Source organism: Nerophis lumbriciformis, linkage group LG15, assembly GCF_033978685.3.
Source record: "Nerophis lumbriciformis linkage group LG15, RoL_Nlum_v2.1, whole genome shotgun sequence".
NCBI lineage: Eukaryota > Metazoa > Chordata > Actinopteri > Syngnathiformes > Syngnathidae > Nerophis > Nerophis lumbriciformis.
In genome coordinates this window covers 32,986,645-33,007,670 of record NC_084562.2, presented here as the reverse complement: position 1 = coordinate 33,007,670, position 21,026 = coordinate 32,986,645, and the positions used below count along the sequence as shown (strand labels likewise).

Sequence of the window (21,026 nt, the reverse complement as noted above, 5' to 3'; positions counted from 1 at the left end):
AGGTTAAAAAAGATAAGGTTGTGAATCCTCATTTGTCCAAAAATATCGTCTTTGTTGTCCGTAACAAGTCTACCATGATTAGAACACACTTGCGTTTGTTTCCGAAAGTTGGAAACAAACGTGTTTGTTGCTGTTAGTTGGGAAAGGAAATAAATGCGCCGAGAAAATAAGTTCCGGTCATGCATATAATGACCAAACCACGGTACATATTGTACATATTACATATTGTTATGAATATGTCTGTTACTACATTATATATTTATACTTGCAGAAAGTTTACAACGTTGATGGCGGGTTTTGAAGTTGTTTTAGAGAGCTTTGAAGGCGACAGTGGTGACTCCAATTAGCCACATCAGGCAAAAGACGTATGTTCTCATAAGATTGTGAACGATAGGCAAAATTCCAAAAATAAGTGCCGTTCCCCTTCAATAAGCAAAGTTACAGTGCTATCCACTGTACGGAGTTGTAACGACACGCTGCATTCACAGACAGTCACTTGGTAATGTGTTTATGAGCAAGGACGCACCAAATATATTTGTGCAGGCTGCCACAAATAAAAGATGTATAGGAAACTAAATATCAAAGTTAAATCCAGGACTGAACTTTGTACCGTATTTTTCGGATTATAAGTCGCTCTGGAGTATAAATCGCATCGGCCGAAAATGCATAATAAAGGAGGAAAAAAACATATAAGTCGCACTGGAGTATAAGTCGCATTTTTGGGGGAAATTTTTCGCCAGTCCCTTACAAATTTCTCGCTTACTCCAAACTTTTTTTTTCTGCTGCTCGATTGCCGTTTTCTGCTGCATATTTGACTACTTCCAGCTTGTTACCTGCAGTACAGGTAAAAGCCAGTAAATTAGAATATTTTGAAAAACTTGATTTATTTCAGTAATTGCATTCAAAAGGTGTAACTTGTACATTATATTTATTCATTGCACACAGACTGATGCATTCAAATGTTTCTTTCATTTAATTTTCATGATTTGAAGTGGCAACAAATGAAAATCCAAAATTCCGTGTGTCACAAAATTAGAATATTACTTAAGGCTAATACAAAAAAGGGATTTTTAGAAATGTTGGCCAACTGAAAAGTATGAAAATGAAAAATATGAGCATGTCCAATACTCAATACTTGGTTGGAGCTCCTTTTGCCTCAATTACTGCGTTAATGCGGCGTGGCATGGAGTCGATGAGTTTCTGGCACTGCTCAGGTGTTATGAGAGCCCAGGTTGCTCTGATAGTGGCCTTCAACTCTTCTGCGTTTTTGGGTCTGGCATTCTGCATCTTCCTTTTCACAATACCCCACAGATTTTCTATGGGGCTAAGGTCAGGGTAGTTGGCGGGCCAATTTAGAACCGAAATATCATGGTCCGTAAACCAGGCACGGGTAGATTTTGCGCTGTGTGCAGGCGCCAAGTCCTGTTGGAACTTGAAATCTCCATCTCCATAGAGCAGGTCAGCAGCAGGAAGCATGAAGTGCTCTAAAACTTGCTGGTAGACGGCTGCGTTGACCCTGGATCTCAGGAAACAGAGTGGACCGACACCAGCAGATGACATGGCACCCCAAACCATCACCCAACCATGCAAATTTTGCATTTCCTTTGGAAATCGAGGTCCCAGAGTCTGGAGGAAGACAGGAGAGGCACAGGATCCACGTTGCCTGAAGTCTAGTGTAAAGTTTCCACCATCAGTAATGGTTTGGGGTGCCATGTCATCTGCTGGTGTCGGTCCACTCTGTTTCCTGAGATCCAGGGTCAACGCAGCCGTCTACCAGCAAGTTTTAGAGCACTTCATGCTTCCTGCTGCTGACCTGCTCTATGGAGATGGAGATTTCAAGTTCCAACAGGACTTGGCGCCTGCACACAGCGCAAAATCTACCCGTGCCTGGTTTACGGACCATGGTATTTCTGTTCTAAATTGGCCCGCCAACTCCCCTGACCTTAGCCCCATAGAAAATCTGTGGGGTATTGTGAAAAGGAAGATGCAGAATGCCAGACCCAAAAACGCAGAAGAGTTGAAGGCCACTATCAGAGCAACCTGGGCTCTCATAACACCTGAGCAGTGCCAGAAACTCATCGACTCCATGCCACGCCGCATTAACGCAGTAATTGAGGCAAAAGGAGCTCCAACTAAGTATTGAGTATTGTACATGCTCATATTTTTCATTTTCATACTTTTCAGTTGGCCAACATTTCTAAAAATCCCTTTTTTGTATTAGCCTTACACAATATTCTAATTTTGTGACACACGGAATTTTGGATTTTCATTTGTTGCCACTTCAAATCATGAAAATTAAATGAAATAAACATTTGAATGCATCAGTCTGTGTGCAATGAATAAATATAATGTACAAGTTACACCTTTTGAATGCAATTACTGAAATAAATCAAGTTTTTCAAAATATTCTAATTTACTGGCTTTTACCTGTATATGATTTCCTTTTCGGTGCCATTTTTGTTCAGCCTTTCTCAGTTTTTATAAGTTACCGCCAATGTTGAAATGATCAATTATCATAGGTGCGGAAGTAGTAGCAGGTAGCATCTTTTTTTTCACAATGCACTTCCGCCCCCGCCAAATTTTTATTGGTTGACGTGTGTGTGTGTGACGATTGCTAAAATACGCCTAGTCTCTTACGTGAATGAGATAAATAACATCATTTGATATTTTACGGTAATGTGTTAATAATTTCACACATAAATCGCCAGAGGTGTGGACTCGAGTCACATGACTTGGACTCGAGTCAGACTCGAGTCATGAATTTGATGACTTTAGACTCGACTTGACAAAATGTAAAAAGACTTGCAACTCGACTTAGACTTTAACATCAATGACTTGTGACTTCACTTGGACTTGAGCCTTTTGAATTGACATGACTTGACATGACTTGCTACTTTCCCCAAAACCCAAAGATGAAAAAGTTATTCGGGAGCGCTCCGTATTTTTCATTGTGTACTTGTCTATCAGCGTTGCGTGTGTCAGCTGGTGTGCTCTCAGTACAACAGCCAATCAAATTAGATCTACTTTGTTTTCATCACACAGCATTCATCCAATCAAATTGCAGGACAACCAACGAAGAAGACATGTCCAAACCACACGCCAGTGAACAAAAAATGATACCTAAAATAATTTTGTTTGGGTATAAAAATTACGAGGTGGTCAACACAAAACGGTTTGCAGTATGCAACACATGCGGTTCCAAAATTACTGATGGAGAGGCAACAACTTCCAACTTCGTCCGGCATTTGAAGTTGCACAAAGAACGGTAAGTTTTGAATGTAAGATAACGTTTATTGGCTAAGTAATGTGACTTTTATTTGCTGTGTAGTTAAATCAGTGAGGCTGTAAACTCACTGCTAACGTTATAACGTTATTGCAAACACCGGAATCTGTTGCAGTTCACTACCTTATTCATACTTTTTGTTCAGTGATTTTTTTCAAGCAGGGTTACGTTAGTCAATATATCACACGTAACGTTAGACGGCGGTCAGCAGCACCGCGTATTTTAGCCACCTAAAAAAAGACAAAAATAGTAAAATAAAGGTCAGTTAAAATGTATACTATATTATGAATATGTGTACCGTTTTAGCTAGCTTTCTGACATACTGTTGGTTGTTTACCTCAGTGGTCCCCAACCACCGGGCCGCGGCCCGGTACTGGTCGGTGGATCGATTGGTATCGGGCCACACAAGAAATAATTTTTTTTTCTTTCTTTTTTTAATTAAATCAACATAAAAAACACAAGATACACTTACAAGTAGTGCACCAACCCAAAACAACTCTCTCCCCCCTTTTGTTCTGGGCATTGAACATGAAGACTCTTCCTTCACTGTTCCGAGTGGCCATGAGAGTCTTGGCAGTGCCTGCCTCCAGTGCTCCAGTGGAGCGAGTTTTCAGCCATGGTGGCATCATACTACGCCCCCATCGTGCACAAATGACTGACAGGCTCTTGGCTAATTTGGTCTTTTGCAAATGCAATGCAGCATAGGGCCCTGACATATAAAAAGTACAACTTTTTTGTTATGTTCACGTATATGTCATATTTTTTCAATGTTAACACTTTTGTACAAATAAGTACATTTGCACTTTATTTTTCAATGTGTTTGTTCTGTAAAGGAATGAGTTAATGTTTAAAATGACTGGTTAATAGTGCTATTATAAAGTGCAATGTCAGCACAATTTTCTTTCCTGCAATTTAAAATGCACTTGTTTTAATAAATAAATACAGCGTTTGAAAAGCATACACAATCTGTGTTAATATATTAGTCTGTGGTTAAAAGGACTTGAAAGGACTCGAAACTCAAAATGCAGGACTTAGGACTTGACTTGAGACTTTCCAGTCTTGACTTTGGACTTGACTCGGGGCTTGCCTGTCTTGACTCGGGACTTGACTCGGACTTGAGGGCAAAGACTTGAGACTTACTTGTGACTTGCAAAACAATGACTTGGTCCCACCTCTGTAAATCGCTACAGAGTATTACTCGCACCCTTGGCCAAACTATGAAGAAACTGCGACTTATAATCCGAAAAATACGGTACAGGGGATTCTGACCCTGAAAGAAACATTTTCACATTATTTGTTATCAAAAAGTGTTTAAGCTAAAAAGAAGTATTAAGAAAATGTTTATTCTAGTTTTATTATGAATCTTCAGTCTGGAGCATGCAAACCATCATCCCAGGCATATTTCTTTTTTTCTTTTTTAAATGAGGATTTTAGAACACTTTCAATGACGATAATTCGAGTTCGAAACAAAATCTTTTTCTGGCTTATACGCTTTCCTCGATTGTGTGAAACCAACTAATTGCAGCTTTTATTCAACATGTAATGGCTTTTATGTCTCTGTTATTACGTTGTCAATGGATCCAAGTGGAATGCGAAACAAATACACGTCAGTCTAGCCTCGCCGCAGGCCACCAGACTCAGCATGCATGTCAGAGCACATTTCATCCCAGATGATCTGTGTGTGTGTGTGTGTGTGTGTGTGTGTGTGTGTGTGTGTGTGTGTGTGTGTGTGTGTGTGTGTGTGTGTGTGTGTGTACATCTATGTACATGCCAGTTATAGTTTGGGAAAAAAGGCCTCTGAAAAGACTGACCAGGAGCCACCAGGTGAGCTAATCCATGAAAATGCCAGTTTTGCATGTGAATATGCTGTACATTAGATATCCAGCACAAATGAGCTGATCGTGTATCCACATGCTGGCTGAGCTGGTTGCTGGTGCAACGTAGTGTGACGTCCACCCAGATGTTGTAAGGGTGACAAGGAGGTAGTCCAGCATCAATCTCTTTATAGCAAAAACAAACAAAGGCTCCAGTAAACACGTCAAAATAACACACATCAGAACTCAGCCTGTCACGTTCACGCCCTCACAGACAGTCGAAAATGATTTCTAACACTACACATACAGGTAAAAGCCAGTAAATTAGAATATTTTGAAAAACTTGATTTATTTCAGTAATTGCATTTAAAAGGTGTAACTTGTACATTATATTTATTCATTGCACACAGACTGATGCATTCAAATGTTTATTTCATTTAATTTTGATGATTTGAAGTGGCAACAAATGAAAATCCAAAATTCCGTGTGTCACAAAATTAGAATATTACTTAAGGCTAATACAAAAAAGGGATTTTTAGAAATGTTGGCCAACTGAAAAGTATGAAAATGAAAAATATGAGCATGTACAATACTCAATACTTGGTTGGAGCTCCTTTTGCCTCAATTACTGCGTTAATGCGGCGTGGCATGGAGTCGATGAGTTTCTGGCACTGCTCAGGTGTTATGAGAGCCCAGGTTGCTCTGATAGTGGCCTTCAACTCTTCTGCGTTTTTGGGTCTGGCATTCTGCATCTTCCTTTTCACAATACCCCACAGATTTTCTATGGGGCTAAGGTCAGGGGAGTTGGCGGGCCAATTTAGAACAGAAATACCATGGTCCGTTAACCAGGCACGGGTTGATTTTGCGCTGTGTGCAGGCGCCAAGTCCTGTTGGAACTTGAAATCTCCATCTCCATAGAGCAGGTCAGCAGCAGGAAGCATGAAGTGCTCTAAAACTTGCTGGTAGACGGCTGCGTGGACCCTGGATCTCAGGAAACAGAGTGGACCGACACCAGCAGATGACATGGCACCCCAAACCATCACTGATGGTGGAAACTTTACACTAGACTTCAGGCAACGTGGATCCTGTGCCTCTCCTGTCTTCCTCCAGACTCTGGGACCTCGATTTCCAAAGGAAATGCAAAATTTGCATGGTTGGGTGATGGTTTGGGGTGTCATGTCATCTGCTGGTGTCGGTCCACTCTGTTTCCTGAGATCCAGGGTCAACGCAGCCGTCTACCAGCAAGTTTTAGAGCACTTCATGCTTCCTGCTGCTGACCTGCTCTATGGAGATGGAGATTTCAAGTTCCAACAGGACTTGGCGCCTGCACACAGCGCAAAATCTACCCGTGCCTGGTTTACGGACCATGGTATTTCTGTTCTAAATTGGCCCGCCAACTCCCCTGACCTTAGCCCCATAGAAAATCTGTGGGGTATTGTGAAAAGGAAGATGCAGAATGCCAGACCCAAAAACGCAGAAGAGTTGAAGGCCACTATCAGAGCAACCTGGGCTCTCATAACACCTGAGCAGTGCCAGAAACTCATCGACTCCATGCCACGCCGCATTAACGCAGTAATTGAGGCAAAAGGAGCTCCAACCAAGTATTGAGTATTGTACATGCTCATATTTTTCATTTTCATACTTTTCAGTTGGCCAACATTTCTAAAAATCCCTTTTTTGTATTAGCCTTAAGTAATATTCTAATTTTGTGACACACGGAATTTTGGATTTTCATTTGTTGCCACTTCAAATCATCAAAATTAAATGAAATAAACATTTGAATGCATCAGTCTGTGTGCAATGAATAAATATAATGTACAAGTTACACCTTTTGAATGCAATTACTGAAATAAATCAAGTTTTTCAAAATATTCTAATTTACTGGCTTTTACCTGTACATGCCAGGTTGCCAAGTATGTCGACAACAAGTTGTCAGAGTCTGTTGTCAAAGTGTTTGCTCATTGTACTCACAAAATGAATAAAAGAACAATGAAGTGTAAGCTAGACGGGGGGCGTCTCGATCCAATTTATCGATAATATTGATTTGATATTGATTTCCTCTATGTTTATTGTCACAAATAATTGTATTTTTGTTGGGTTTATATCGTTGTTGATGTGGTTGTATTGTTTACAGACTCGGAGAATAAGTTATTGGGTAGAGGAGGGTTTTAGGCGCAAAAAGCCAAATTATGTGAAAGACAACCTATATTTTTGTTTTGTTTTTGTTTACTTATTGTGAACCATTGACTCTTTTTACTCAAACAACTGTAGCAATGTGAATAACTATTATTTTGTTGGTTTTGACACATTGTCTTAAATTGCTGTGTGTACATATATATATATATATATATATATATATATATATATATATATATATATATATATATATATATATATATATATATATATATATATATATATATATGTATGTGTGGGAAAGAAATCACAAGACTACTTCATCTCTACAGGCCTGTTTCATGAGGGGGGGGTACCCTCAATCGTCAGGAGATTTTAATGGGAGCATTCGCATACCATGGTTTATATAGGGCACAGAGTGGGTGGGTACAGGCTGGCCTAGGGGCGTGGTGATTGGCTCATGTGTTACCTAGGAGGTGTTTCCGTCTATGGCGGCATGTTGTTACAATTTCGCTGCGCTTGTTGAGGGATGACAGGTCTGGACGGTAAATAATAAACAGTTTCTCTTTCAAGCATAGGTTGCATCTTTTATTACCACTATTGTAAGGTGTGCTGGATGCAAGAATTTGCCATGTTATTGAATATTCAACATTATTGTCTTTGAGGTCCCAAATGTGTTTGCTGAGTTCTGTGGTATTTCGCAGGTTTTTGTTCCTGAAAGAAGCCTTGTGATTGTTCCATCTGGTTTTGAATTCACCCTCGGTTAATCCTACATATGTGTCGGATGTGTTAATGTCCTTGCGTATTACCTTAGATTGGTAGACAACTGATGTTTGTAAACACCCCCCGTTGAGGGGGCAATCAGGTTTCTTTCGACAGTTACATGCTTTGTTGGTTTTGGAGTCGCTCTGACTGGGGGTCGACGGCTCATTTGCAATTGTTTTGTTGTGGTTTGAGATGATTTGTCGTATATTGTTCATGCAGCTGTAGCTCAATTTAATGTTGTTCTTGTTGAATACTTTTCTTAGGTTGTTGTCTTTGGGAAAGTGTTTGTCAATCAGATTGAGGAATTTGTGTCCAATGTTCGTTGAGACGTTTTTGCTGTATGGGGGGTTGTACCAGATGATGTCGTTTCGTTTTCTGTTCTTTTTTGGCTGGTTTCCTGGCGTGGGTTCATAGGTGAGGGTGAAATTGTATCCGCTTTCATCAAGGGCTTTTTGGTACGGGGGGGTTGCTTGGTCAAATTCAGCTTTGCTAGATGACAGCATCGATAGCCTTTTATTGATTCCGGTAGGTATTCTTTTCGTGGTGGTGGGTGGGTGGTTGCTGTCATGGTGCACGTATTGGAGTGTTGTGTTGGGTTTCGTGAATGGTTGGTAGCTGTTATTTCTCAGGTTGAAAGTGACATCAAGGAAGTTGACGGTTTGCTTGTTGGCTTCAATCGTGATCCGTAGGCCGTTCTCTTTGAAAATTTGGCATATGCGCTTCTTGGTATTCTCGCTGCTCCTTGGCGAGGCGCGACACACTGCCAGTCCGTCATCACGGTAAATACCAAGGTTCAGATTGAGGCTAACGAGCTGGGAGAGGAGGAAACTCCCAACGAGTTCACACGTTTCTGCTCCGTCAAAACTTCCCATAGTGACGTCAAATGTTGCATCGTTCTTTTTTCGCCATGGTGTACTGTTGTGGATGAGAATGGAGTTTTTTGCGTGGATGATGATGTTTCTTTCGTTGCCTGTGATTGAGTCGTAGTCTGAGGCGAAGTCTAGTGCTTGAGTCAGTAGATATATATATATATATATATATATATATATATATATATATATATATAAATATATATATATATACATATATTAGTAAAGTGTTCACAAATAAGTTTGTGGTTAAAATATTTTTCTGCATTTTAGTCCGATTATAATCATGATCAACGAATTAAAGGAGAAATCACAAAATCATTCAGTGATATTGAAAAATGCCAACTTACATTTATTGCCCGTTGGTACCTGTTTTTGTATATTTGGGATCCCCATAAATCCTTCCATCCATCCATCCATCCATCTTCTTCCGCTTATCCGTGGTCGGGTCGCGGGGGCAGCAGCCTAAGCAGGGAAGCCCAGACTTCCCTCTCCCCAGCCACTTCGTCCAGCTCCTCCCGGGGGATTCCGAGGCGTTCCCAGGCCAGCCGGGAGACATAGTCTTCCCAACGTGTCCTGGGTCTTCCTCGTGGCCTCCTACCGGTCGGACATGCCCTAAACACCTCCTTAGGGAGGCGCTCGGGTGGCATCCTGACCAGATGCCCGAACCACCTCATCTGGCTCCTCTCCATGTGGAGGAGCAGCGGCTTTACTTTAAGCTCCCCCCGGATGACAGAGCTTCTCACCCTATCTCTAAGGGAGAGCCCCGCCACCCGGCGGAGGAAATTCATTTCGGCCGCTTGTACCCGTGATCTTGTCCTTTCGGTCATAACCCAAAGCTCATGACCATAGGTGAGGATGGGAACGTAGATCGACCGGTAAATTGAGAGCTTTGCCTTCCGGCTCAGCTCCTTCTTCACCACAACGGATCGATACAGCGTCCGCATTACTGAAGACGCCGCACCGATCCGCCTGTCGATCTCACGATCCACTCTTCCCTCACTCGTGAACAAGACTCCGAGGTACTTGAACTCCTCCACTTGGGGCAAGATCTCCTCCCCAACCCGGAGATGGCACTTCACCCTTTTCCGGGCGAGAACCATGGACTCGGACTTGGAGGTGCTGATTCTCATCCCAGTCGCTTCACACTCAGCTGCGAACCGATCCAGTGAGAGCTGAAGATCCTGGCCAGATGAAGCCATCAGGACCAAATCATCTGCAAAAAGCAGAGACCTAATCCTGCAGCCACCAAACCGGATCCCCTCAACGCCTTGACTGCGCCTAGAAATTCTGTCCATAAAAGTTATGAACAGAATCGGTGACAAAGGGCAGCCTTGGCGGAGTCCAACCCTCACCGGAAACGTGTCCGACTTACTGCCGGCAATGCGAACCAAGCTCTGACACTGATCATACAGGGAGCGGACCGCCACAATCAGACAGTCCGAAACCCCATACTCTCTGAGCACTCCCCACAGGACTTCCCGAGGGACACGGTCGAATGCCTTCTCCAAGTCCACAAAGCACATGTAGACTGGTTGGGCAAACTCCCATGCACCCTCAAGGACCCTGCCGAGAGTATAGAGCTGGTCCACAGTTCCACGACCAGGACGAAATAAATCATAAATCCTGATGAAGTGAAATCCAACCATGGAGGCATGGCGGAGATATTTATAAAACAATCTTGACTTCCTTCATGATTCCTCCAAACGAGCCATTTTGAATTTGAGACTTAAGTGACGTATTTTGTCTTAGTTACGTTATATACTGTACATCTCCATATATGGTCGAGGTTTACCTAAAGAGCTTTATCCAGTTGTAGTCCAAAGTAGTAGAACTTGTAGTCAGTAAGTTCCTTCTTTTTCTCTATCCTCTTGTTGTGGGGCAGACTGACTCGTACATGCACATGCATGAGAATATATACAGGTAAAAGCCAGTAAATTAGAATATTTTGAAAAACTTGATTTATTTCAGTAATTGCATTCAAAAGGTGTAACTTGTACATTATATTTATTCATTGCACACAGACTGATGCATTCAAATGTTTATTTCATTTAATTTTGATGATTTGAAGTGGCAACAAATGAAAATCCAAAATTCCGTGTGTCACAAAATTAGAATATTACTTAAGGCTAATACAAAAAAGGGATTTTTAGAAATGTTGGCCAACTGAAAAGTATGAAAATGAAAAATATGAGCATGTACAATACTCAATACTTGGTTGGAGCTCCTTTTGCCTCAATTACTGCGTTAATGCGGCGTGGCATGGAGTCGATGACTTTCTGGCACTGCTCAGGTGTTATGAGAGCCCAGGTTGCTCTGATAGTGGCCTTCAACTCTTTTCGTTTTTGGGTCTGGCATTCTGCATCTTCCTTTTCACAATACCCCACAGATTTTCTATGGGGCTAAGGTCAGGGGAGTTGGCGGGCCAATTTAGAACAGAAATACCATGGTCCGTAAACCAGGCACGGGTAGATTTTGCGCTGTGTGCAGGCGCCAAGTCCTGTTGGAACTTGAAATCTCCATCTCCATAGAGCAGGTCAGCAGCAGGAAGCATGAAGTGCTCTAAAACTTGCTGGTAGACGGCTGCGTTGACCCTGGATCTCAGGAAACAGAGTGGACCGACACCAGCAGATGACATGGCACCCCAAACCATTACTGATGGTGGAAACTTTACACTAGACTTCAGGCAACGTGGATCCTGTGCCTCTCCTGTCTTCCTCCAGACTCTGGGACCTCGATTTCCAAAGGAAATGCAAAATTTGCATGGTTGGGTGATGGTTTGGGGTGCCATGTCATCTGCTGGTGTCGGTCCACTCTGTTTCCTGAGATCCAGGGTCAACGCAGCCGTCTACCAGCAAGTTTTAGAGCACTTCATGCTTCCTGCTGCTGACCTGCTCTATGGAGATGGAGATTTCAAGTTCCAACAGGACTTGGCGCCTGCACACAGCGCAAAATCTACCCGTGCCTGGTTTACGGACCATGGTATTTCTGTTCTAAATTGGCCCGCCAACTCCCCTGACCTTAGCCCCATAGAAAATCTGTGGGGTATTGTGAAAAGGAAGATGCAGAATGCCAGACCCAAAAACGCAGAAGAGTTGAAGGCCACTATCAGAGCAACCTGGGCTCTCATAACACCTGAGCAGTGCCAGAAACTCATCGACTCCATGCCACGCCGCATTAACGCAGTAATTGAGGCAAAAGGAGCTCCAACCAAGTATTGAGTATTGTACATGCTCATATTTTTCATTTTCATACTTTTCAGTTGGCCAACATTTCTAAAAATCCCTTTTTTGTATTAGCCTTACACAATATTCTAATTTTGTGACACACGGAATTTTGGATTTTCATTTGTTGCCACTTCAAATCATCAAAATTAAATGAAATAAACATTTGAATGCATCAGTCTGTGTGCAATGAATAAATATAATGTACAAGTTACACCTTTTGAATGCAATTACTGAAATAAATCAAGTTTTTCAAAATATTCTAATTTACTGGCTTTTACCTGTATAGTAGCGTACAGTTGACTCGATATGAAGTGTTAAAAACTACAACATGGCTGACAGGGTGGAGACGCAGTCAAAGGGGGCTTGGCTTGGAGGGGTGCTTCAGCACGTAAATAAGACTGCCCACAAAACTTTGCATTCTGAAGAGACAGTCAGAAAGTGGCCTGAAACAAAATCGCAACATTTTCACCAAAGCATGTTACGTAGACCACAAGGAAATGTTGAATAAAAAATCATAATATGACCCCTTTTAAAGCATAGTTATCATATCGGCAATACTGGCCCCATGTTTACTTGGTATCGCATCGATACCAAAATGTGCAGTGTCTTCCGCCCCTAAGTGACCAAAACGGTTTCTTAGGGGCAGACAGCTCGCTGGCTCCCAAACTACATAATGAGCTAGGGGTCCCCAGGAGAAATCCTGTTTAGAGCCCCCAGATGTCCAGAACTGCTGCTACTCCTAATACGGGTTTTGTCCTGGTACTTCCCAAAATCATACAAAGGATAATTGGAGAATCTAAATTGTACTTTTTTAAAAGTTGTGTATGTGAGTGTGGGAGCTGGGTGCATCAGCTGGGATAGGCTCCAGCTCACCAGTCACCCTATGAGGATAAGTGATACAGAAAATGACTTGAATACTTCCTTTTATGCCCTGCCTCTGTGCCCGCTTTAATATCTTTGTTAGTTGTTAACTTGTCTTAGCACATGCATGAAAGATAATGACACTTACATTATGTAATGCGAAACATTGTTTTAGAATTGCACAAATCTATTGACAGAAGAAAAAAAAAAAGAAATTTGATAGCAACAATGAAAAATAAAGAGATGTTGGAGTGACTCTTACAGCTGAGCTTACCTTTCTCAGGAGGGCGACTGGACAGTGCAGAAAAAGTCAGGTACATAACATAACAGCTGATAATGGAGGCCTGGAGGAGCCCTGATCGAGGCTGCTCTGCAAAAGACAAACAGAGAGTTGGCTCAGGATTCTTGCATTAGAAATCACAATCATTGAGTACATGAACTGATCCCACACTAGCTGCATGAAAGCACAGTGAACCACTATGCTATTAGTGACTATCAGTAAAAAAAACCTCTTAATTACGATTTAAATATTTACTTTACAAAAGTGATCATTATGTATGGTTGTTAATGCGATTTTCTTCGGGATTTGTATTCATTTAGATTTTTTTCAAATGCATTTTTTGCATGCATTGTCTTGTGACTTGTTCATGGGCACCTTCAAACAGTTGATCAGCACCAGGGTTGTCCAATTTTCTTTCAATGTGGACCACATATAGTTGTCGCGGTTTACCTGACACATGGCAAGTGACGAATTGGGGGTCGCACTATCCACTTTAGTGGACAGATGGCATTGGTGAGTGTTGACTCACTAATTAGTGCTGTGGTAAAATGTGTTTGGTGCCAATTCCAACTTTGACCAGATAGATAGATAGATAGATAGATAGATAGATAGATAGATAGATAGTACTTTATTGATTCCTTCAGGAGAGTTCCCTCAGGAAAATTAAAACAAGAGTGTCAGTTGCTATGTAGAGTGGCGCTTTCCATCATTTTCAGCAGACTGCATTGTAAAATGATTAATTCCCCCGCCCCCATATGAATTTCTTCCCTACTGTATATAAAAAATTGGATGCAGGGCCATTTTAATACATTTTGTACATTCACAATGCTAAAACCAATACAATGTATGTCAATGTGTGCTAAACTGTCTGAACAAAAAAATTACATCTTAAAATGGTGTTATAGATGACAAAGCAAATTAAAGCTGCAAGCAGCATTGGTCGGGCCCGCGTATTTGGCAGGTGCTAGTCCTAAGTGTCCCAATACTTTTGTCTACTTTTAGTCTGAAGTGTCCCAAGACTTTTGTCTAGTGTACCTACCTTGTCTGCATTGTGTGGGCACGTTGGTGCTTCCTGCTTTTAAGCAGCCATCTTAAAAAAACAGCAGCGCAGCGGGTCTTTGAAGGGTCATAAAATCAAAACCGGAGCAGGTATTTAAACGCTGTTCTGTTATTTTATACACAAGGGTTTAATCTCTCTCCTGTGTTAGTTTGAAGCCGAAACGACAAACGCGCTCAGAGGAGATAGTTTTTGAAGGAAGGTGACCGGTTTTTACAAAAAAATTGTTTTGAAGGGGGAATAGCAAACTTCCTGTTGATTTTTGCTGGGGGTTGTCAATTTATGAAATGTAGGTCTAAGTGAGACCTACATAGAGGTTTTTGTTTCATGTCTCAGTTACAGGCAGTTTTGTCAGTTTTTTCATCCGAGGAGCAGTTTTTTGCGCGTTTCATTAAAAAATTGCGCTAGAGCACAATTTTGAGATTTGGGGTTAGGTTTTTTTTATTAGATCACAATTTTTGCCAGTCCTGATGTTTGTGTTCAGTTCGGTGAGTTTTGAAGCATGTCAAGGGGGTCAAATTACAGCTCAAAGAGGCAAAAGTGACTGTTTTTAGTACTTTTTTGTCTTGAAGGGAGAATTGCCAACTTCCTGTTGATTTTTGCCCGAGAATATACTATTATGAAATCTAGGTCTAAGTCACACCTACATGAAGGTTTTTGTTTCATGTCTCTCCGACCTTCCTAGTGGGAGTTACAGGCAGTCTAGTTTTTTTTTTTCGTAGGGGGCGCTAGAGCGCAATTTTGAGTTTTGTGGTTTGTTTTTTTTTAAAAGGCAATTTTCGCAGGTCCTGATGTGTGGGTCAAATATGGTGAGTTTTGAAGCATGTTAAGTGGGTCAAATTACAGTTTAAAGTGGCGGCGGAAGAATAAAGAATAAAGAATAATAAAACCTTACAAATTCAATAGGTCCTTATGTCCCATTGTATAAGGACTCCCTTTGGGAGTCCTTATACAATGGGCCATGCGGGCCCTAATTAGCATGATATCTAATAATATACTGTATCTCAGTAATAATGAATTCATCATATTATTCCAATAATAGAATTGCTGGGTTGCATATGATGTCACATTCGGCTCACGTCCGGATCATTAAATATGCGTGGTGGTCAAGCCAGCATCTGTTATCAATGGGTACTAGGCGCCATTTAGCCTTTCTCGAAGAAAAATGCTCTATGATGGAGTTATTTTCGGCTGTACGAACTGTTTGAATCGCGAAAAGGATAACACTTTCTTCAGATTTCCTCGAGAGGTAATCAAGACGGGCCCAAGAGTGCAAGATTATAAGAAACGACAATGAGAAAAGTTGCACGCACTCCGGTCCAAAAGAGCAGAGTTGAAGAATGCATGTGTTTGCAGTGATCGCTTCGTTAAAAGTTTGTTTGATATTTAATAAAGTCAAATACAAATAAGGCAACAAGAGAAGTACCCTACACTTCTCTTTTGTAAAGTAAATCTGAACAGCCGACATGGGCATCTACATCAACTATATGATTTGCCTGAGAAGCTGGACAGGACACACAAAAAAAAAAAAAAAAAAAAAAAAAAAAAGCACAAATAGTACTTGTTTATGACCATAGTAACGGAGACAATTAGCAACAAGCTCAATTTAATTTTCTGCAATACAACCTGCATTTTCAACAGCTGAGGCTCCGACGACTACTTCGGGAACATCTACGAAGAGCAACCCTTGACGAAAAAATACATTAAAAAATAATAATTATTGTACATTGTCAAGTCTCTGCAATAATTTCAGACGTACAATGTTTCCTATTGGTTAACAATACAAGACTGTTAGGTAAAGATAATATTTTCTTATTTTTATGAATATATGTACATCACAGTGTTTCGCCAACTGCACCACAGGTAGATGATCACGAATCATTGTGCTCGACAAAAGAAAAGTAGTGAGAATATCTCCATGTTAAGAAACTCTAAGTCCAATTTAGAAATAATAATATTTTTGGGATTTTCAAGAAATATTTAAAATGTTTAATTTTTATCAGCTTTGTGAATAAACAATATATCTTCTCAAAAAGCACATGAATTATAGATGGTGTTTAGTTGAACATACTACAAGTCTTATTTTGGGGAAAATGTATTTTACTAATTTTTGAAGAGTATTGAAAGTGTTTAATTTCCAATAACTTAAACACTATACAACATATCTCAAAAATTACATGACTTACAGATAGTGTCTCGTTCTTTCTATTACAAGTCTTATTTTGAAGAAAAAACATTTCAATTATTTCTTAGGAATATTTTAAATTTTCTATTTTCAATAGCTTTGAGACTGTACAATATATCTTCCCAAAAATCACATGACTTATAGATAGTGTCTAGTTGAACAAATTACAAGTCTTATTTTAAAGAGAAGAAAAAGAAGAAAAAAAAGAAGAAAAGAAAAAAAAAAAGTTTGTTTGATATACTTTTAACGTTTAGTGTTTCCCATTGAAGTATTTTCTTGATATTATATGTATTTCTTAAAACGCCTTTTTGGTACAAGTGTTTTGTAAAGCACCAACTCGGCGAGCAATTAATAAAATAAATCAAATGTGAGCAAAACCTTAAAGAGTTAATTAAGTTTTTACTCAAGGCAACAATCATAAATTCAACTTTCAGCACATACACAATGTTGACATCTATTGTTGTATTTTGATGAAGATGGGAAAATGCACGCATACTCATATGCATACAACAGCGCATGCAACAAACATGGCTGTAGATGCGACGTTAAATCAAGAAATGCAATCTTACCAGAGCATAAACAATGCAGAGTCTTGATACCAACTTTTTGACCCAGCCACACACAAAAAAGTTGTAGACCTCCATGCTTTTCCAAGTTGGAGGTCTACAAGTTTTCATCTGTTTTGTTGTGTAAAATGGCGTCTGTAGCACATGACAGTTTGACATGTCTGGGAACGCGACCGACAGATTATCTGAGATATCACTGGACAAATATTAATTAAGTATAGGGGTTCATTCCAATTGCATGGTTAGATTTTTTTTGAAAGATCTAGTCCAACAGTCACAAGACATTGATACAACGTTGATTACATGTATATGTTTTTTAAAACTGACTTCTAAACAACGTTGCAAAATAGTTGTATTTGTAAATTTAGACAACGTTGGATCCACGGTACTGGTTGGGAAATGACCAAATTTCAATGGTCAAATTAACGTCACTCTCACTGGATCGGTTCGCAGCTGAGTGTGAAGCGACTGGGATGAGAATCAGCACCTCCAAGTCCGAGTCCATGGTTCTCGCCCGGAAAAGGGTGGAGTGCCATCTCCGGGTTGGGGAGGAGATCTTGCCCCAAGTGGAGGAGTTCAAGTACCTCGGAGTCTTGTTCACGAGTGAGGGAAGAGTGGATCGTGAGATCGACAGGCGGATCGGTGCGGCGTCTTCAGTAATGCGGACGCTGTATCGATCCGTTGTGGTGAAGAAGGAGCTGAGCCGGAAGGCAAAGCTCTCAATTTACCGGTCGATCTACGTTCCCATCCTCACCTATGGTCATGAGCTTTGGGTTATGACCGAAAGGACTAGATCACGGGTACAAGCGGCCGAAATGAGTTTCCTCCGCCGGGTGCCGGGCCCCTCCTTTAGAGATAGGGTGAGAAGCTCTGCCATCCGGGGGGAGCTCAAAGTAAAGCCGCTGCTCCTCCACATGGAGAGGAGCCAGATGAGGTGGTTCGGGCATCTGGTCAGGATGCCACCCGAGCGCCTCCCTAGGGAGTTGTTTAGGGCACGTCCGACCGGTAGGAGGCCACGAGGAAGACCCAGGACACGTTGGGAAGACTATGTCTCCCGGCTGGCCTGGGAACGCCTCGGGATCCCCCGGGAGGAGCTGGACGAAGTGGCTGGGGAGAGGGAAGTCTGGGCTTCCCTGCTTAGGCTGCTGCCCCCGCGACCCGACCTCGGATAAGCGGAAGAAGATGGATGGATGGATGGATGGATGGATGGATGAAAATTAACGTCAGCACCCAACATTGATTAAACATTGTCAAAAATCCTGTTGTTCCAACATTAGGTTTGAGTTGCTCATCGTCATGACCTAATTCAACAAGTTCTCAACGTTGTTTTAATGTCTTGTGCTTTGCGTACTCCAATAGTTTGTGCACTGCTTGCTGCATAACAGTCATCTTGGCTTGGTTGACCACCACTGGTCGCGTATCTAAATACAAACCCTGTTTCCATATGAGTTGGGAAATTGTGTTGGATGTAAATATAAACGGAATACAATGATTTGCAAATCCTTTTCAACCCATATTCAATTGAATGCACTACAAAGACAAGATATTTGATGTTCAAACTCATAAACTTTATTTTTTTTTTGCAAATAATAATGAACTTAGAATTTCATGGCTGCAACACGTGCCAAAGTAGTTGGGAAAGGGCATGTTCACCACTGTGTTACATGGCCTTTCCTTTTAACAACACTCAGTAAACGTTTTGGAACTGAGGAGACACATTTTTTAAGCTTCTCAGGTGGAATTCTTTCCCATTCTTGCTTGATGTACAGCTTAAGTTGTTCAACAGTCCGGGGGTATCCGTTGTGGTATTTTAGACTTTGTAATGCACCACACATTTTTAATGGGAGACAGGTCTGTACTACAGGCAGGCCAGTCTAGTACCCGCACTCTTTTACTATGAAGCCACATTGGTGTAACACGTGGCTTGGCATTGTCTTGCTGAAATAAGCAGGGGCGTCCATGGTAACGTTGCTTGGATGGCAACATATGTTGCTCCAAAACCTGTATGTACCTTTCAGCATTAATGGTGCCTTCACAGATGTGTAAGTTACCCATGTCTTGGACACTACTACACCCCCATACCATCAAAGATGCTGGCTTTTCAACTTTGCGCCTATAACAATCCGGATGGTTCTTTTCCTCTTTGGTCCTGAGGACACGACGTCCACAGTTTCCAAAAACAATTTGAAATGTGGACTCGTCAGACCACAGAACACTTTTCCACTTTGTATCAGTCCATCTTAGATGAGCTCAGGCCCAGCGAAGCCGACGGCGTTTCTGGGTGTTGTTGATAAACGGTTTTCCCCTTGCATAGGAGAGTTTTAACTTGCACTTACAGATGTAGCGACCAACTGTAGTTACTGACAGTGGGTTTCTGAAGTGTTCCTGAGCCCATGTGGTGATATCCTTTACACACTGATGTCGCTTGTTGATGCAGTACAGCCTGAGGGATCGAAGGTCACACAGGCTTAGCTGCTTACGTGCAGTGATTTCTCCAGATTCTCTAAACCCTTTGATGATTTTACGGACTGTAGATGGTGAAATCCCTAAATTCCTTGCAATAGCTGGTTGAGAAAGGTTTTTCTTAAACTGTTCAACAATTTGCTCACGCATTTGTTGACAAAGTGGTGACCCTCGCCCCATCCTTGTTTGTGAATGACTGAGCATTTCATGGAATCTACTTTTATACCCAATCATGGCACCCACCTGTTCCCAATTAGCCTGTTCACCTGTGGGATGTTCCAAATAAGTGTTTGATGAGCATTCCTCAACTTTATCAGTATTTATTGCCACCTTTACCAACTTCTTTGTCACGTGTTGCAGGCATCAAATTCTAAAGTTAATGATTATTTGCAAAAAAATATTTTTTTTTAATCAGTTTGAACATCAAATATGTTGTCTTTGTAGCATGTTCAATTGAATATGGGTTGAAAAGGATTTGCAAATCATTGTATTCCGTTTATATTTACATCTAACACAATTTCCCAACTCATATGGAAACGGGGTTTGTACAAGCAATACAATGCAACAGGCTGAGTGTATAAAAAAACAATACATTTTCTCCTTTGGAAATAGATTTGGCACTACTTGATTGCCCTCTCTCATAAACACATTATAATGGAACGGTTCACGAATGTAACTTGTCGTTACGACTTCGTACAGTAGGTGGTGGAGTGCAGCATAACTCTGCTTATTTACACACCTCATATGCACCTGCCAGAGAATCAAAAGACATGGCAGGAAGAGTCAGTGTTGCCAAGTTAAGGATGTTGTTGTTTAGCAGTGTAATGATATTCTAAATCCTAGATAACTGCGGTTTCAAAATCGTGTCAATAATGCCGTGCCAGGTGACGATATTAAACAAAAACTTGGTGAGTGTAGTTTTTTTCTGGCACTTTTGCTGATAATAAACTATAATCTCCCAGAATCCTCTATGTTGTAAAGGGGAGAGAAAGATGAAGCAGGAAGAGAAGTGTGTACCACTTAGTAGTAGATTTTTCAAAATCCGTTCTTAACTGTTTGAGTTATGTTGCTAACAAACAGACAAACACACCCTGGTGAAAACACAACCTCTGTCGCGAGCGTTCCAGGCCGAAAAAGACCCGGTCGAGGCCCACTGTACCAAGAGAAAGTACCTGCTGCACACCAAAGCTACTTAATACCAGAGGTGGGACCAAGTCATTGTTTTGCAAGTCACAAGTAAGTCTCAAGTCTTTGCCCTCAAGTCCGAGTCAAGTCCCGAGTCAAGACAGGCAAGCCCCGAGTCAAGTCCAAAGTCAAGACTGGAAAGTCTCAAGTCAAGTCCTAAGTCCTGCATTTTGAGTTTCGAGTCCTTTCAAGTCCTTTTAACCACAGACTAATATATTAACACAGATTGTGTATGCTTTTCAAACGCTGTATTTATTTATTAAAACAAGTGCATTTTAAATTGCAGGAAAGAAAATTGTGCTGACATTGCACTTTATAATAGCACTATTAACCAG

At 41.1% G+C, this 21,026-nt stretch overlaps 1 protein-coding gene across 3 annotated transcripts in view; it reads right to left on the bottom strand.

The window, feature by feature from the left end:
- The window catches only part of serinc4 (serine incorporator 4), a 167,730-nt gene that overhangs the window by 25,182 nt on the left and 121,522 nt on the right, over positions 1–21,026 (bottom strand). For 2 of the 3 annotated variants that reach the window (XM_061975084.1, XM_061975083.1), the window contains exon 7: positions 13,230–13,325. The exons of the other annotated variant lie outside the window; for it this stretch is intronic. In XM_061975084.1, the coding sequence (XP_061831068.1) occupies positions 13,230–13,325 (96 nt within the window). The remainder of the gene's footprint in view (positions 1–13,229; positions 13,326–21,026) is intronic. 3 annotated transcript variants of the gene reach the window in all.